Source organism: Suncus etruscus, chromosome 18, assembly GCF_024139225.1.
Source record: "Suncus etruscus isolate mSunEtr1 chromosome 18, mSunEtr1.pri.cur, whole genome shotgun sequence".
In the NCBI taxonomy this organism is placed as follows: domain Eukaryota; kingdom Metazoa; phylum Chordata; class Mammalia; order Eulipotyphla; family Soricidae; genus Suncus; species Suncus etruscus.
In genome coordinates this window covers 25,370,465-25,387,461 of record NC_064865.1, presented here as the reverse complement: position 1 = coordinate 25,387,461, position 16,997 = coordinate 25,370,465, and the positions used below count along the sequence as shown (strand labels likewise).

General features: G+C 46.0%; 2 protein-coding genes across 2 annotated transcripts in view; both read left to right on the top strand.

Annotated features, from left to right (window-relative positions):
- The window catches only part of MTHFD1L (methylenetetrahydrofolate dehydrogenase (NADP+ dependent) 1 like), a 641,585-nt gene that overhangs the window by 336,301 nt on the left and 288,287 nt on the right, over positions 1-16,997 (top strand). The window lies entirely within an intron of this gene.
- AKAP12 (A-kinase anchoring protein 12) overlaps positions 1-16,997 on the top strand; it is a 94,341-nt gene that overhangs the window by 49,124 nt on the left and 28,220 nt on the right. The window contains exon 2 of the mRNA XM_049765316.1: positions 6,767-6,881. Within this exon, the coding sequence (XP_049621273.1) occupies positions 6,767-6,881 (115 nt within the window). The remainder of the gene's footprint in view (positions 1-6,766; positions 6,882-16,997) is intronic.

The window sequence follows — 16,997 nt, the reverse complement described above, 5'->3', positions numbered from 1 at the left end:
TCTCAGACCTACTGATTTCTGGCTACTTCTTTGTTTTTTTGGGTTTTTTTTGGGGGGGGTCACACCCGACAGCGCTCGGGTTACTCCTGGCTCTATGCTCAGAAATCCCTCCTGGCAAGCTTGGGGGACCATATGGGATGCAGGGATTCGAACCACCATCCTTATGCATGCAAGGCAAACGCCTTACCTCATGCTTCCTCTCTGGCCTCACTTCTGGTTACTTCTTCATTTCAGCCATTTTAGGGTCCTTTGGAATTTTGTGGAGTCTGTTAGTACAAATTCACGTTGATTTGCAGTCTCCTTTACCACGTGGTCAGCAGGGCTATTGGTCAGGCCCACTCATAGCTTATCCAAAGAGAGCATAGTCAAAAGCAACATTTCTATCATGGAAACCCGCTATTGATAGGCATCCCAGCATCCTGACAGCCATCAAGAGCTCATCTGCTGGGGCCAGATCGATAGCACAGCAGGTAGGACGTTTGCCTTGCATGCAGCCAACCCAGGTTCAATACCCGCATGTGGTCCCCCAAGTCTGCCAGGAGTGATTTCTGAGTGCAGAGCTAGGAATAATCTCTGAGTGCTCCCAGATATGGTCCAGGAAAAAAATTAATAAATAAAAATAAAGCTCATCCGCTTGGATCCTTTTTTATTTTGTGGCTGTTGTTGCTATTTTTTCTTTCTTTTTTTGGTTTTTGGCCCACACCCGGTAACCCTTAAGGGTTACTCCAGGCTATGTGCTCAGAAATCACTCCTGTCATGAGGGACCATATGGGATGCTGGGGGATGGAACCACAGTCTGTCCTAGGTTAGTGCGTGCAAGGCAATTGCCCTACCGCTTACGCCACTGCTCCGGCCCCTGTTGTTGCTATTTTTGATTCTCACCCACCATTACTCGGGGGTTAACTCCTGGCTCTGCACTAAGGAATCACTCCTTGCAGTACTCAGAGAACTATATGGGATGCTGGGGATCAAACCCATGTCGGCTGTGTGAAAGGCAAATACTCTACCCAATGTACTATTGTTTCAGATCCTTGGATCCTTTTTTTTTTTTTTAATACATCCAAAATGTATTCCTCCTGCTGCTATTGGGTGCAAGGTATGTCTTGGTTAATCCTGAGGGAAAGGAGGGAAAAGAGGGAGAGGAGGAGTTTTCTGGGTCATATTGTTGACCATTTTTAATATTCCCAGCGGTTCCTAAAGAAGGAGCAGAAGATACTTGCTGGGAGCATTTGAGATGTTGGGTTGTTTTATTTTTTTAACTTGTTTTATGTGTAATGTGGTAATACTTTAGGGGAATAAACTCTGGCTGACCCACCAAAGGATATGTTTGCAAACATTCAGGATTTTGTTTGCTTAAAAGAGGGGTTCTTACTTTTTGAAGCTCAAAGCTAAGGGAAAGATGAGTTTTCTGGTGTTTAGTATGTGGAAGGGTAAGGAGCTTGTCTTCCAGGTCTGGCTCTTGTCTTAGAAGAACGAACAGTTCCTCAAACTCAACCACATACACTGGTGAGGCGATGAGGCTGGGAATGAGACTGAGACCATGTTTTAGAGTGAAGGGTGGAGCTGAATTTCCTTTCTTCTTTCCTGTTGGAAAACTGTACTTTGCTCCTCCACAGTCCTGGCCCTCAGGTCCAGCACTCAGGCCCTGATGTGATCTGAGGATCTTTTTTTTTTTTTTTTTTTTTTTTTTTGGATTTTGGGCCACACCCGATGACGCTCAGGGGTTACTCCTGGCTATGCGCTCAGAAGTCGCTCCTGGCTTGGGGGACCATATGGGATGCCAGGGGATCGAACCACGGTCCGTCCTAGGCTAGCGCAGGCAAGTCAGGCACCTTACCTCTAGCGCCACCGCCCGGCCCCTGATCTGAGGATCTTTCTGAGGATCTTTTTGAGTCTGTCAGAACAGACAGCTTCTGGCTGTCTGTGGGCATTTGAGTCCCAGAAAATGGACAAGCAAGTCAAGGTATCTCTGTACAGATATGGACCATGCAGAATGAAACTGTAGCTGATAAAGCAGCAGGTACTCCCCATTTTTATTCTGTGAAAAAGAATGCGCAAGATTCATTTAAGAAAACATCAGACCTCTCCTGGAGGTTGACTGCAGAAGGGTCTTCAACAAGATGACCACAGAGGTAGAGTTAAAAAAAAAACTAAAATAAAGAAATGGGACCGTTTTCAAATTAACAGACTTTTCTTTATAGCTAAAGAAAATAAAGATACAATAAAAAACTTTATTTAATGGGATAAAATATTTTCACCTGATATATAAGAAAAGAGACTAATATCTAAGATTTATAAAGTCACAAATCTCAACAACAGCCAAATCCTATGATCTTATCAAAAATGGGGTGCAGAAATGAATAAATATTTTCCCAAAGAAAACATGAAAAAGTCCTCAGAGTCACTCATGATTAGGGATTTACAAATCAAAACAACCGTGAAATCTCATGCCAGGCTTATGAAAATGGCACATGTTTGAAAGTGGAAACATGGGCCTGAAGCCCAGTGTGTAAGGCACTTGCATGTGGCAAACCCGAATTTGATCTCTGGTACCACATGATCCTCCTAGCCCTGCCAGGAGTGTCTAAGCACAGAACCAGGTGTGAGTCCTGAGCACCACCAGATGTGGCCCAAAACCAAACAAAATACTAGAAACAGCCGGTGTTGGTGGGGTTATGGTGAAAAAGGGACCCTCATCCACCATTGGAAGGAACATCATATCTTTCTATTGCTGTCAAAAGCAATAGAAAGTCTCTCTAAAATACAGGAATTGAACTTTCCATGCAACCCAGCAATAGCAATACCACGTCTTGGCATTTATCCCCAAAACATGAAAACAGTCTATTGAAGGAATCACATACCATGTTCAGTGCTTCATTTAGTTCAATAGCCAAAATAATGCCAAATGCCCAAGTACAAATGAATGGTCCCTGAAGTTGTGATATATGTACACAGTGGAATACTCTGCAGTTCTCAAGCAGAGCACAATCATGGGGTTTTCCATGATATGGGTGGAATTAGAGGCTGAGTGATGACGTCAATCAGAAGTCAAGGGACAGATAAAGAACGATCTCTTCTCATATGTGGGCTTAAAGATACAGAAAACCAAAGGTATCACAGTGGGAGAACTGATGTGCACAACTGAGTTGGGGGTGCTGGTTGAAAGGGTGGGGGGACATTGGAACTCTCCAGCAGGGAAATGGGTTACACTGGTGATGGGTGTGGTATCAAAGCATCTTCAGCAATATCACAAACCTCAGAACCTCAATTATTGCAAAGTTTAAAAAGTAGAGCCAGGGGCTAGAGAGATAGCATGGAGGTAAGACATTTGTCTTGGATGCAGAAGGATAGTGGTTCGAATCCCGGCATCCCATATGGTTCCCCAAGCCTGCCAGGAGCAATTTCTGAGTGTAGAGCCAGGAGTAACCCCTGAGCGCTGCCTGGTGTGACCCAAAAACAAAACAAAACAAAAAAAGTTTAAAAAGCAAAACAAAATATATAGGTTTGCTGTGATAAATGATTTTTCTGCCTTTTATCTATTAAGTCATCTTTCTTTTTCTTTTCTTTTCTTTTTTTTTTTTTTTTGTTTTTTTTTTGTTTTTTTTTTTTTTTTTTGTTTTTGGGTCACACCCGGCAGTGCTCAGGGGTTACTTCTGGCTCTATGCTCAGAAATCACTCCTGGCAGGCTTGGGGGAACCTTATGGGATGCCGGGATTCGAATCACCGACCTTCTGCATGCAAGGCAAATGCTTTACCTTCGTGCTATCTCTCTGGTCCCCTATCTTTCATTTTACTAATCAAATCCACGCTTGACTTTTTCATAGAGCTGGCTGAACACTAGTTAAAATAGGATTGGAAAGGTAGCTCGAAAGGCTGATGTACTTGCTTTGTGTGTGTGGGTTCAGGTCCCCCGTCCCCTCCCCAGCACCTCCAGGAGCAGCTGGCCCTCACCCTTGCAAGGACTAACTTATTCTTTCATGGCCGGGATCCTGGCACTCCTTTGTCTTGAGATTGCGTGTCAGATTCCATGTTTCATATTTGAGTAAGTGAAGACTTTAAGTGGAAGTGTAACCCGAGCGTTCTCATAAGTGCACTCTGCGGGGCACTTGGAAGCCAATGACCCCATCTGTAAGTCTTCCAGAGACAAGGTATTATTTCAGGAGGACGCTCGGGCAGGGAGGGCGTCTGGCCACTTATGGGGAACAGTGAGGCGAAAGCCATTGAGCCAGCTTCCAAGCTTCCAGGCTTCCACGAGGCCTTTCTTGCCCAGCTGCCCTTTCCAGCGAGTATCTGAGCCTGTGGTTTGGCCAGTGCTCCGGCAGCTGGGAACATCCTGAAGTGACACCCAGCAGAACGTGGCCTCAAGACTTCCATAGATAGGCAGGTCGGGGTCCTGTGGAACCGACTCAAATACACTGAATGCTGCAGAGCTGGATGATCCACTGTGGGGTGGGGGTGGTGGAGGCAGCCCAGCCTTTGTTTTAGCTGGCTTTCATGAGAGTGAGAAACGGAACAGAACGACCAAGCACCCAGACATCCTTAGGTTCCTAATGGTCATTGTGCTGGATTTTTTGGGTTTTTTGTTGGGTTGGTTGGTTGTTTTTGTTGCTGTTTGTTTCTGGGCCACAAATCAATCCTGGTAGGCTCAGAGAAATATATAGGATGCCAGAGATCAGCTGGATGCCAGGCAAATGCTGTACCCACTGCTATCACTGCAGCCCACATTGTGCTGCTTTTATTTGGCATGGGACCTTATTTATGTCTGTGAAATTAGGTAGCTTAGAGCCAGGAGTAACCCTTGAGCATTCCAGGTGTGGCCCCAAATCAAAACAAAACAAAAACAAAACAAACAAACAAACAAAAAAAAACAAAATAAAAATGTGTCTTTCTAAAACTGAAAATGTGTCTTTCTGTTTTTTTCATGGTACTAACTGCGCAGGCTTTCTATGGGGGAGATTGGAAGTGATGGGCGGTTCTCATGGTTATGTGCTTTATATAATAAGCTTAATGGACATCACATCACAGTGACACATACATGCACACACATGCACAGAGAGGGAGAGAAGGTGCTGGAGTGATAGTACAGCAGCTAGAATGCTCGCCTTACCCCACATTTTTTTTTTTTTTTTGGTTTTTGGGCCACACCCGTTTGACGCTCAGGGGTTATCCCTGGCTATGTGCTCAGAAATCGCCCCGGCTTGGGGGGACCATATGGGACGCCGGGGGATCGAACCGCGGTCCATTCCTTGGCTAGCGCTTGTAAGGCAGACACCTTACCTCTAGCGCCACCTTCCCGGCCCCCTTACCCCACATTTGATGGTGTCCTACCACGATTCCTGGCTCTGTGCTCAGCGGGACGCTATGTGGTGCTGGAAATCAAACCAGGGTTGGCTGTGTACAGGGAAATCACCTCACATCTGTACTCAGCCTCCAGTTCTGTTGATTCATTTCTGATTGATCACAGGTTTACAATATTAGATCTTTTCGGGGGCGGGTGAACTAATGGTGCGTAATATATCACCCACCTCCAAAGTGACCAGCACTTCCCCAGATGCCCACTGCTAATTCCCCCTCTCCCTGCACCTCTTTCCATCCTTTGCCAATTTAATGGCTTTAGTTCTTCAGATTCTTTGTATGAGGGAGACCATGTGGTAATTACCTTTCCCTTGCTAATTAATCTAATTCAGCATAATCATCTCAAATTCCACTTGTTTTTGTCTGTTTGGGTGTGGTTTCATCCTTTTGGGGGGGGCGGCACTCAGGGATTATTTCTAGCTCTGCACTCAGAAATTTCTTCTGGAGGACTCGGCGGATCTCTATAGGATGCTGAGGATTGAACTCTGGTCAGCTGTGTGCAAGGCAGATGCCCTACCTGCTGTGCTATTGCTCTGGCCCCTGGTTTCATTTTTTAAAAGATGATGGACTCATATTCCATCAAATCTCTGCCCCACAACATCTAGAATTATTGCTGATGTTCACATAAGTTGACCCCATGATTTGCCTGTTGTAAATCATGGTCCTACTTCCATTTTGAATTAGTGTCTTCATGTCCTCTGCTTAAATACCTGGTATCATACTGTTGGATCATGGAATATTCTATTTTATTTTGTGCCTTGGGCCACACTCGTCAATTTTCAGAGGTTACTCTAGCTCTGTGCTTTGGGGTTACTCTCCATAGTTCTCAGGAACCATGTGGTACTTGAGATAGTCTCTACCCATTAAGATATTTTTCAGGTCTTGTGGAATTTTTAAAAATTAGCATGTTTGGGGCCGGAGAGATAGCATGGAGGTAAGGTGTTTGCCTTTCATGCAGGAGGTCATCGGTTCGAATCCCGGCGTCCCATATGGTCCCCCGTGTCTGCCAAGAGCAATTTCTGAGCCTGGAGCCAGGAATAAACACTGCCGGGTGTGACCCAAAAACCACACACACACACACACACACACACACACACACACACACACACACACACACACACACAAATACAAGGAACATAATTTAATAAAGCTCACATTATTCATTTAAAAAAATTAGCATGTTTGAAAAACGATTGTTTCACTGTTGTTTCTAGCAGAGTGAAGACTGATTTTCATTTTGTTTTGGTTTGGTTTTGTGCTCAGAAATTGCTCCTGGCAGGCTCGAGGGACCATATGGGAATGTGGGAACCGAACCCGGGTTTATTCCCAGATTGTCTGCTTGCGAAGCAAATGCCCTGCTGCTGTGCTATTGCTCCAGCCCCAAGATTAATGTCCTATTCTCTCTCCATAGCTACCACAGAAGAATGGTCAGCTGTCCACTGTCAACAGCTTGGCTGAGCAGGAAGAGACCAGCCTGCAGGATGGAGCTGTGAATGGCCAGAAGGAAGCCGCCATTATTACAGATGGTAAGAACGAGGGGCTGGCAAGCAATGCTTGGGTTCCTACCTGCGGAGAAGCAATACGGGCCTGGGCAGAATTCAAACTATCATCCTACCTGGAATGGATGATGGAACAATGGAAAAAACCAAGCCACCAATTAGGTATAAAAGGAAGAGTCGATCTGACTGTTTGGTCAGCGCCTATAGTTGGGTACATGTTTTTTAGTTTGTTTGAGGGCCATACCCAGCAGTACTCAGGTTAATTCTATCTCTGTGCTCAGGAATGATCCCTGGCTGTGATGGGGAGAGGGGGGGGGAATACCATATGTAGTACCAGGGATTTTTTGTTTTGTTTTTTTTCGGGGCCACACCGGGTGGTGCTCAGGGGTTACGCCTGGCTATCTGCTCAAAAATAGCTCCTGGCAGACACTGGGAACCATATGGGATGCCAGGATTCGAACCAACCACCTTAGGTCCTGGATTGGCTGTTTGCAAGGCAAATACCACTTTGCTATCTCTCTGGCCCCGTACCAAGGATTTTTTGAAACTGGGGCCAGATATAAGCAAAACAAGTGTGTCACCTGCTGTACTATTTCTCTGGCCCTGTGTTTTATTGTCATGGTCTTGTCCCATTACTAGTTGCACTTCAGATGTGAATCTTCATTTAAGAAATTGGGGGACAGGCCTGCTCTGCAACCTTCTGCAACATTCTCCCTTGAATACGTCACTTCACTTGTTTGTCTCTGTTTTCTTTAGTTGTCTCTTTCCACTCTGGAGAAGCTTGTGTTCTCCCTTGAACACACAATACACTGTTTTCTTTCTCTTTGATTACACCTTTCTAAATAATTTTCAAAAAGTAGGGGGCCAGATAGCACAGCGGTAGGCCGTTTGCCTTGCATACAGCCAATCCAGGACAGATGGTGGTTCAATTCCTGGCATCTCCTGTGGTCCTCCGAGCCTGCCAGGAGTGATTTCTGAGCGTAGAGCCAGGAGTAGCCCTTGAGCTCTGCCAGGTGTGACCCAAAAACAAAAACAAAAAAATTTTAAAAAAGTAATTTTACCTCACAAACAAATACAAAAATTAGGGCCTACACCTGCTGGTGTTTGTGAGTCATTCTTGGCAACGCTGGGGAAACCATTTGGTGCTGGGAACCAAGGGGTTGCTCCCACATACACAACCTGCTCGTTGGAGCCATCTCCTTGGCCCTTGGTGCCAATTCTTGTTGACATACTGAAGCTATGATGGCACCTCTATGTCTCACTGTGTCTGTCTCTCTCTCTCTTTGTGCCCAGCTTAGCAGTTTAGCTATTTCTGGTAAGATAGAATCGGAGGCCTCCACCATGAGCCTAGAGAGATAGTTATTGGAAAGGAAACTCCATACCCATTCTTTTGTTTCTTTTTGGGGTCATACCTGCTGCAGACGTGTTAGCGTCCCTAAGCAAAAACTTAGTGGGTTAGATAAATCTCACTAGGAATAAGCAGGTACACAAGGCGGACATATATGAAATATGAAAATGAAATAAATGAGACCACACAAAATGAATTGTATGGGGACCCACGTCCAAGGGACAAGAGACAAATTTATTTTTCATCTGATGACATTTTAAGCACAGGCTCTGGAATGCAGGGTGTCGTCAGGAAGAACAAAGAGTAGGAGATCTTCCGGAGAAAGTATAATGGGGGACCAGGCCTAGAATCTACATATTAAATGACTGTTCTACAGGTGAGAAAGAGCACTGTTGGAGGTTGGTAATGGAAGTGTTTTTTGGGTCAGCAGAAAAACAGGTTTAATAAGGAAATAGGAGGAGAGAGATAGAAATATTTATGATGTTTATCTAGTTGTCAGAAAATAGATTTTTGGGGGGACAGAAATAATTGTTGGGCCGGGAGAGATAGCACAGCAGTGTTTGCCTTGCAAACAACCTTGCCGGCAGCCGATCCAGGATCTAAGGTGGTTGGTTCAAATCTCGGTGTTCCATATGGTCCCCCGTGCCTGCCAGGAGCTATTTCTGAGCAGATAGCCAGGAGTAACCCCTGAGCACCACGGGGTGTGGCCCAAAAACCAAAAAAAAGAAATAATTGTTTACCATCATAGAGCTAGGCTCAGCAAAACAAGCTGCTGGCGCCAGGTTATACTAGGAATACGAGTCACAAATAAACTAGCCAGCAGGGAACTTTTGGCGGGCTTTGGTACTAACATTTCTTTGCAGGAAAGCTGAGGCCAAATTTTTATAGTGGACAGAAACGAATTAAAGGGAAAAATGTTGAGTCACTATCATGTAGGAAGTATGACAGAAATATCGCCAGTGATCCACGCAAAGGGTCAATGATAGACCTCTAAATGGGCCTTCTGGCAGATATTTCTTGGGAGAAAAAATTAGACACTGCACCAAGAAGGCAAAAAGCCACGTCTGGTGCGTGCCCCCTAAGTGGGGGGTAACACATACCTGGCAGTAATGAGGGGGTTATTCCTGGCTCTGTGCTTGAGAATCATTCCTGGTTGTGCTGGGGGAACTACATGGGATTCTGGGGATCGAACCCAGGTCAGCAATATGTAAGACAAGAGCCCTATCCACTATCTCTTCTGCCCTCCTTCCTGAACTCTTAAGCCATCATTCCTACACCCCACTTCTTCATACCTGAAGGAAAAAATCCAACCATACCTGACACAGAACACAGAGAAAGGGTAACGTGGCAGCCTTCGGTGCCTCTGATATGCTCTGGGGAAGCAGGACAGTGAGGGACTGGATGGGAGGAGCTGTTGGAGGAGGTTCTTTGCACATGTGGAGCCTGTTTCTGCCTTGTTTGATGCCCCACAGAGCTGCCTCAGGCAGGGAGCTGCTTTTGAAGTTGGTGGGAATGTGGATCTTTCTCTAGCCCCGCAGGCACAATAGAAAGTTCGAAAATATCCTCAGAGGAGTCCAAGGATCCCATAGGAGAGTTTTCAGTGATTCCCACCAAAGTGATCTGAAAGGCCCCAAGTCAAATTCTCAAAGCCCCACCCTTTTTTCCTTGCCATGGTAGCTTTGGATTCCAAGCCTCAGCCATTCTGGAATTCTCTGCACTGACCCACTGGGCACTGGGTTTGTAGAAGAGGAGGAAGACTTAGACATGAATTCTCTATCTGATGGGTGCATGGGTTGGGGGAGGGTTAATGCGATTCAGTGATGGTTGGTTGAGGTCTTTAGGTTAGTTTGGAATAAGAAATACCAGGGAAAGAATAGGAATAATCAGCACACATGTAACCTCTGGGCCCGCACACATGGTCCCTGAATAACCATGTCACCCCCACCTCCTCCCCTCTTGAGATGTGAACCTCCTACTTCCCTACTTTTCTACTTTTGTGCTGTGCTGTGTATCTGGCCTCTCCAATTTTATTTATTTTATATTTTAATTTTTTGGGGGTTTTGGGTCGCACCCGGCAGCGCTCAGGGGTCACTACTGGCTCTGTGCTCAGAAATCGCTCCTGGCAGGCACAGGGGACCATATGGGATGCCAGGATTTGAACCACTGTCCTTCTGCATGCAAGGCAAATGCGCTACCTTCATGTCATCTCTCTGGCCCATCTTTAAAAAATGTTTTTATGGGGCTGGAGAGGTAACATGGAGGTAAGGCATTTGCCTTTCATGCAGAAGGACGGTGGTTCGAATCCCAGCATCCCATATGGTCCCCCGTACCTGCCGGGGCAATTTTCTGAGCGCTGCCGGTTGTGACCCAAAAAAAAAAGAAAAGAAAAAGTTTTTACATCTAAAAAATAAAATAGTTACAATTCACACTCAGGAGCTTTGATGCTAGAAGTGGGCCTATTGCTCAGTAGCTTCTTCCTGACAGCCTTCACAGCACCCTGTGAAGCTGGCAAGGATGTCTCTGTGTACAATCCCATCACAGCCATTCCCAAGCACCTTGTCCCATCTTTCTCCCGGTGCCAGGCACCAATCCCAGGGCCTCACACGCGCAAAGCAGATGCCTCTTCCCTCCCGCCAAGCTCCAGCCTCAAAACCAAGCTGGACTCTTGGTGCTTGTGCGGTACAGAGTCGGGACAGAGGAGGCCCTGGACCAGAGCTGACGGGCAGCTTGGCTGAAACCCGGAGTTGGGGTTGTTTCAATACTCTGCTCAATAATACTCGGGGGTTGCTCCAGGCCTGAGCTTCAGGTTGCTCAGGGGCCACTCAGTGACCCACTGGACTCCTTTTCTCCTTCAGTGTCCGGCGTCTGGGCACCGTGTTGCGGTTTTTGTGGACAGGGAGTGTTGAAGCTGCTGCCAAGGGAGGTCAGGGCGGCTCTGGCTGGAATATTTGGGGCTATGAGAGAGGCCTTGGCAAGCATCTGGGTGCAGCAGGCTGACAGGAAATGCTGCCTGCGCAGAGCACAGGAGGTCTGTCTGCTTTCAGCTCAGTGGAGATGGCTTATTTTCTTTGTCTTTTTGTTGGTTTGTTTTGGGGCCACTCCCAGTGGCCTCAAGGGTTACTCCTGACTCTGCACTTGGAATTACTTCTGGCGGACTTGGGGGATCCTGAGGTGGCCACATGAAAGGCAAGCGCCATGCCCACTGTACTATCTTTATATCCCCCTACTTTTTTTTTTCTCCCCACCCTTATTCCCCATACTTTATTTTATTTTATTTTTTTTTTTGGTTTTTGGGCCACACCCGGTGACGCTCAGGGGTTATTCCTGGCTATGTGCTCAGAAGTCGCTCCTGGCTTGGGGGACCATATGGGACGCCGGGGGATCGAACCGCGGTCCTGTCCAAGGCTAGCGCAGGTAAGGCAGGCACCTTACCTCTTGCGCCACCGCCCGGCCCCTATTCCCCATACTTTAATATATTTTTTTGTTTGGTTTTGTTTGAGAGCCACACTGGTAATGCTCAGGGCTTACTCATATATGGGATGCCAGGGGTCGAATCTAGGGTGGCCATGTGCCAGGGTTCCAACCCAGGTTGGAGGCATGCAAGGCAGGCGCCCTACCCTCTGTACTCTTGCTCTTCTAACCCAGGTATTTCTTTCTTTGTGGTCAGGAGGCCTGAGCATCCTGGTGATGCTTGTCCAGTTGAGCCTGAATTTTTTTATGTTGATTGATTGATTGATTGAGCTCTTCCATACTCACTCCAGGTTTTTTGCTTTAAATTGAGGGATAATACTTCAAACCATAGTGAAAATATTTTTCCACCTGAGGTTCATTTCCTCTCAATCCTGAAACACTGGCAAGTAGGAACCAGTGCACTGTGTTTTTTTTTTGTTTGTTTTTTTGTTTGTTTTGTTTGTTTGGTTTTTTGGGTCACACCCGGCAGTGCTCAGGGGTTATTACTTCTGGGTCTACACTCAGAAATCGCTCCTGGCAAGCTGGGGGGACCATATGGGATGCCAGGATTCGAACCACCATCCTTTTGTATGCAAGGCAAACACTTTACCTCCATGCTATCTCTCCAGGCCCCAGTGCACTGTATTTAATGCAAGTAGAATCCCGTCTCTGTGAACTTTGTTCCAATATGATGAAAAAGGGAGCTGCTACCACCTCACTTCCAAACATTCCAAATATGCTTTGAAAATGGATTTGAAATGCAAGTTCAGGGATTACCCTAGAGATTGTGTCATCAGGCCAGCAGAGGAACTGGAGAAATACAAGGACATAAGGCTAGTGCCTTGGGGGACAGAGCCATAGTACAGCTGGGAGGGTGCTTGCCTTGCACATGGCCAACCTGAGTTAATCCCTGCCATTCCATATGGTCTCCAGAGCCCCTCAAGAGTAATTCCTGCGCACAGAGCCAGGAGTAACTACTGAGCACTGCCAGGTATGACCCCAAAACAAACAAAAAAGACTAGTGCTGGGACTGGACCGGAGAGATAGCACAGTGGTAGGGCGTTTGTCTTGCACACGGAGGATCCAGGATGGTGATTTGAATCCCGGCATCCCAAATGGTCCCCCGTGTCTACCAGGAGCGATTTCTGAGCACAGAGCCAGGAGTAACCTGAGTGCTGCTGGGTGTAACCCCCCTCCAAAAAAAAAAAGACTAGTGCCTTGCAAGTTGCTGACCCCAGTTCAATCCCCAGTAAGACATAGTCTTCTGAACACTTCCAAGGGTAAACTTTGAGCATGGCCAATGTGGACCAAACAAACAAGTATGTCTATGAAAGAACGGCTCGATGACCACCACTTAGCATGGCCCATAGATTATTTTAAATGAAAGCTAAAGATATTAAAGGCGCTTATTAAAATGAAAATAAATAGATATATATTAAAATGAAAAGATAAAGAGACCACCATTAATGACATAAAGACATTTCATGTTGCCTAAAGCAAAAGTCCTGTTTGGTGACACTATGATTTTGTTTGGTTCGGACCACACCTGATGGTGCTCAGGGTTTACTCCTGCCTTTCCGCTCAGGGTTTAGGGGTTTAGGGTGACTAGATGGAGTTCTGGGGAGCCAATCAGGCTTGCTGCATGTAAAGCAAGTGTCCTCCCTGCTGTTCTCTTTCTTTGATCCCCAAACTTGTTATTCCATTATTTCTATTCCTTTCCTCTTTTTGAGCTGTTGGTCTCCACCTTGTTTGCATTTTTATTTACTGCCCTTTATTTCCTTTACTTTAGTTACCGGGCTTTATTTCCTGCCTTATTTTCCCCAGTTTCTTTATCCTGAAATGCCAATCTCTTATCTCCACTAAGCCCTAAGACTCAGGTGTGCAGTAATTTCTGGGAATGAGGAGGGGTCCTTAATAGTTTCAGGCAGAATCGCCTGAACCTAGAAGATGGCCGAGCTGGACCCTAGTGCCCCTTCCTGCCTTCTTCAGGACCACCATTTCATGCTTCTAGTACTGTTTGTCCAAAACTAGCTGACTTCATTGCATCCTCAAGCCTCAAACTCTTGTTTCATGTTGGGCTTTCATTGGTGACTATCCTGATTTGGTTTAGAGGCTGTCCCTGCCAGCACTCTCTCTTTTTTTTGTTTTTGTTTTTGGACCACACCCAGTGACACTCAGGGATTATTCCTGGCTCTGCGCTCAGAAATTGCTCCTGGATAGGAGACCATATCAGACATCGGGGATCAAACCCAGGTCCGTCCCAGGTCAGCTGCATGCAAGGCAAATGCCCTACTGCTGTGCTATTGCTTCGGCCCATGGCTTACTCTTGACTCTAATCAGAGATCACTCTTGGTGATCGTGGTGGACCTGGTGCTGGGTTAGCCACATGCAAAGCAAGTGCCTACCTCGTATGCTATCACTCCAGTCTAGAAAGGTGAGCAGAGTACCCGACCCTCAGGTATTTAAGTGACCACATTTAGGAAAAGGAAGAGAGTAGGAGAGAGCAAGGGAACAAGAACTGTACAGCAATGTTCTCGACACATGACCAGCCAACCAGGTGGGGTTTTATCTTCCAAGCTCAACAGTTTTCTTAAGCTGTTTCTTGTTTGGGAATGTTTGGAAAGCTAAAAGTCATCACACTGACATAAGAGGCCTTGAACTTACTTCATCAACCCTCCTAGAGGTTACCATTTCTGGGGACTGGTTTTAATTCATTATATTTGTAGCAGGCTGCTCTGCAATTACTCATGTCATTGACAGGTTTGTGTTACCAAAAGCTCCACTGCTTTGATCTTTCTAGAAACACAAATTTTTTCTTAGCGATTAGCTGCCAAGCTGTGAGAGAGATGACTTTTCCCTCTGAACTGCGTTCAAGTCTGCCAGTGCTTGATTTTTCCTTCAGATTTAAAAAATCATGGCTCGGAGGGATAGTAGAGCAGGTCAGGTGCTTGCCTCGCACGTGGCTGACCTGGGTTTGATCCCTAAACTTTAGTAAAGGACTTGAATCCTGAGCATTGCCTGGTGTGAAGCAAATTCCACCCACGAACCTACCACCCCTAACAAACTCACAGGTAAATCTGCTTTCATCATATTTTTCTGTGCACTTGATTTAAAACCTTTTTTTTTATTTCTGCAATTCATTTTCAAGTGCAAACTGACCATTCACATCCGTCTTTGAAAGTCTCCAGCAACTACCAGAATTTCCAGTAATCTAGGCACCAAAATCCAAATGATGGGCGCATGGAGTTTTGCTGAACACTGCCCCCCAAGTGTCCTCAAGGAGGCAGGAATCAGCTTGATTATGATTTCTTTCCATAAAATTAATTTCAGACCTTTCCTTCACCTGTTCTTTTTGGGTTTTGGGTCACACCCGACAGCGCTCAGGGGTTACTCCTGGCTCTTCGCTCAGAAATCACTCCTGGAGGGGGGCCGGGCGGTGGCGCTGGAGGTAAGGTGCCTGCCTTACCTGCGCTAGCCTAGGAGACGGACCGCGGTTCGATCCCCCGGCGTCCCATATGGTCCCCCAAGCCAGGAGCGACTTCTGAGCGCATAGCCAGGAGTAACCCCTGAGCGTTACCGGGTATGGCCCAAAAACCAAAAAAAAAAAAAAAAAAAAAAGAAATCACTCCTGGCAGGCTCAGGGGACCATATGGGATGCTGGGATTTGAACCACTGTCCTTCTGCATGCAAGACAAACGCCTTACCTCCATGCTATCTCTCTGGCCCTACTTCACCTGTTCTTAAAGTCATCTTCTAGCTTGAATAAGTAAGCAAAAAAGTTGGATGGGGGTGGGCCCGGAGAGATAGCACATCAGTGTTTGCCTTGCAAGCAGCTGATCCAGGACCAAAGGTGGTTGGTTCGAATCCTGGTATCCCATATAGTCCCCCGTGCCTGCCAGGAGCTATTTCTGAGCAGACAGCCAGGAGTAACCCCTGTGCACCGCCGAGTGTGGCCCAAAAATCAAAAAAAAAAAAAAAAAGTTGGATGGGGAAATGCACCCAAGGACATTTTAATACATAGTAGGTTGATAGAAAGAATAAGATAGAGGACTGGAAAATAGTGAACAGGAATGCAGGCTTTGCTTGCAGGAAGCTGGGGTTCAGCACAAGCCCCTGAGCACTTGCTGGGGGTGCGGGTAGCCCTCGAGCAGCAGGTTGGTTAAAAATAGTGTCATATGTGATTGGAAATCTGGAGAAACACATCCCCTATAAGGGAGGAGATTGGAATTATGTATATATGGATTTTTGTATCCAGAGATGGTGGTAGATACCATATCTAGTAGCCCTAAAGGTCGTTGAATCTCTTAATTACAAATTTACTAAGATGCTGAGTTTCAGGCGACAACGCTCCAACACCCATCCATTCACCAATGTCTACCACCCTTTAGTCATTGTCCCCAATTTCCTTCCTGCCCCCAGCCTACCTCTGTGGTAGACACTTTTCTTGTTCCCTTTATCCCATTGTTCCCTTCCCTGACTTATGCCCCCCCCCACTCTGCCTGTCCTTGCCCCAGTGACTTACTTCTGAAGAGAGTTATCTGCTCTTTATTTCTATTATCATTGATCAATTAATACTCACCTAAAAAGATTTTTTAAATCATACATATAAGAGAAATCATTCTGAGTCTGTTCTACCTACAACTGATTTCACTGAGCGTGGATATCTATAAATATTTGGGGGAAGGTTTGGGTTTTGGTTTTAAGGCCACACCCAGTGATGCTCAGGAATCACTGACCATATGGGATGCTGGGGATCAAATCTGGATCAATTATGTGCAAGTCAAGTGCTTTACCTGCTGTGCTATCTGTCCAGCTCCTGTGTGTGTGTGTGTGTGTGTGTGTGTGTGTGTGTGTGTGTGTGTGTGTGTGTGTGTGTGTGTGTATTTGTGGTCACTGTGAATTACAGAAATTTTCACAATTGAATTTCAGGCATACAGTGTTCCAACACCAATCCCTCCATCGATGTCCCCAGTTTGCCTCTATGGCAAGTACTTTAACAATATGTATAGCTATTATGGATTGCTGTTAGTTTTATGCTTATTAGCTTACCACCTTTCAGCACACAGTCCTCCACAGTGACCACATCCTTCTACCATGGTTATGGCATTTCCCTCCTATCCCCGCTTATCCCTGCCTATCCCCGGGATATACTCCTGCTGTGCAAAGTCAATCTTCCTAGTGAATTGAGTCTCCTGTTCTTGGTTTCTTTGACCCCTGGGCGTTGTTATATCCTGCATAAGGGAGATCTTTCTGTCTGTCCTTCCTCTGACTGACTTCACTCAGGTAGGTTAGGTACTCTCCAGATCCATCTGCATAGTATCAAATTGCATGACTGCTTATTTTCT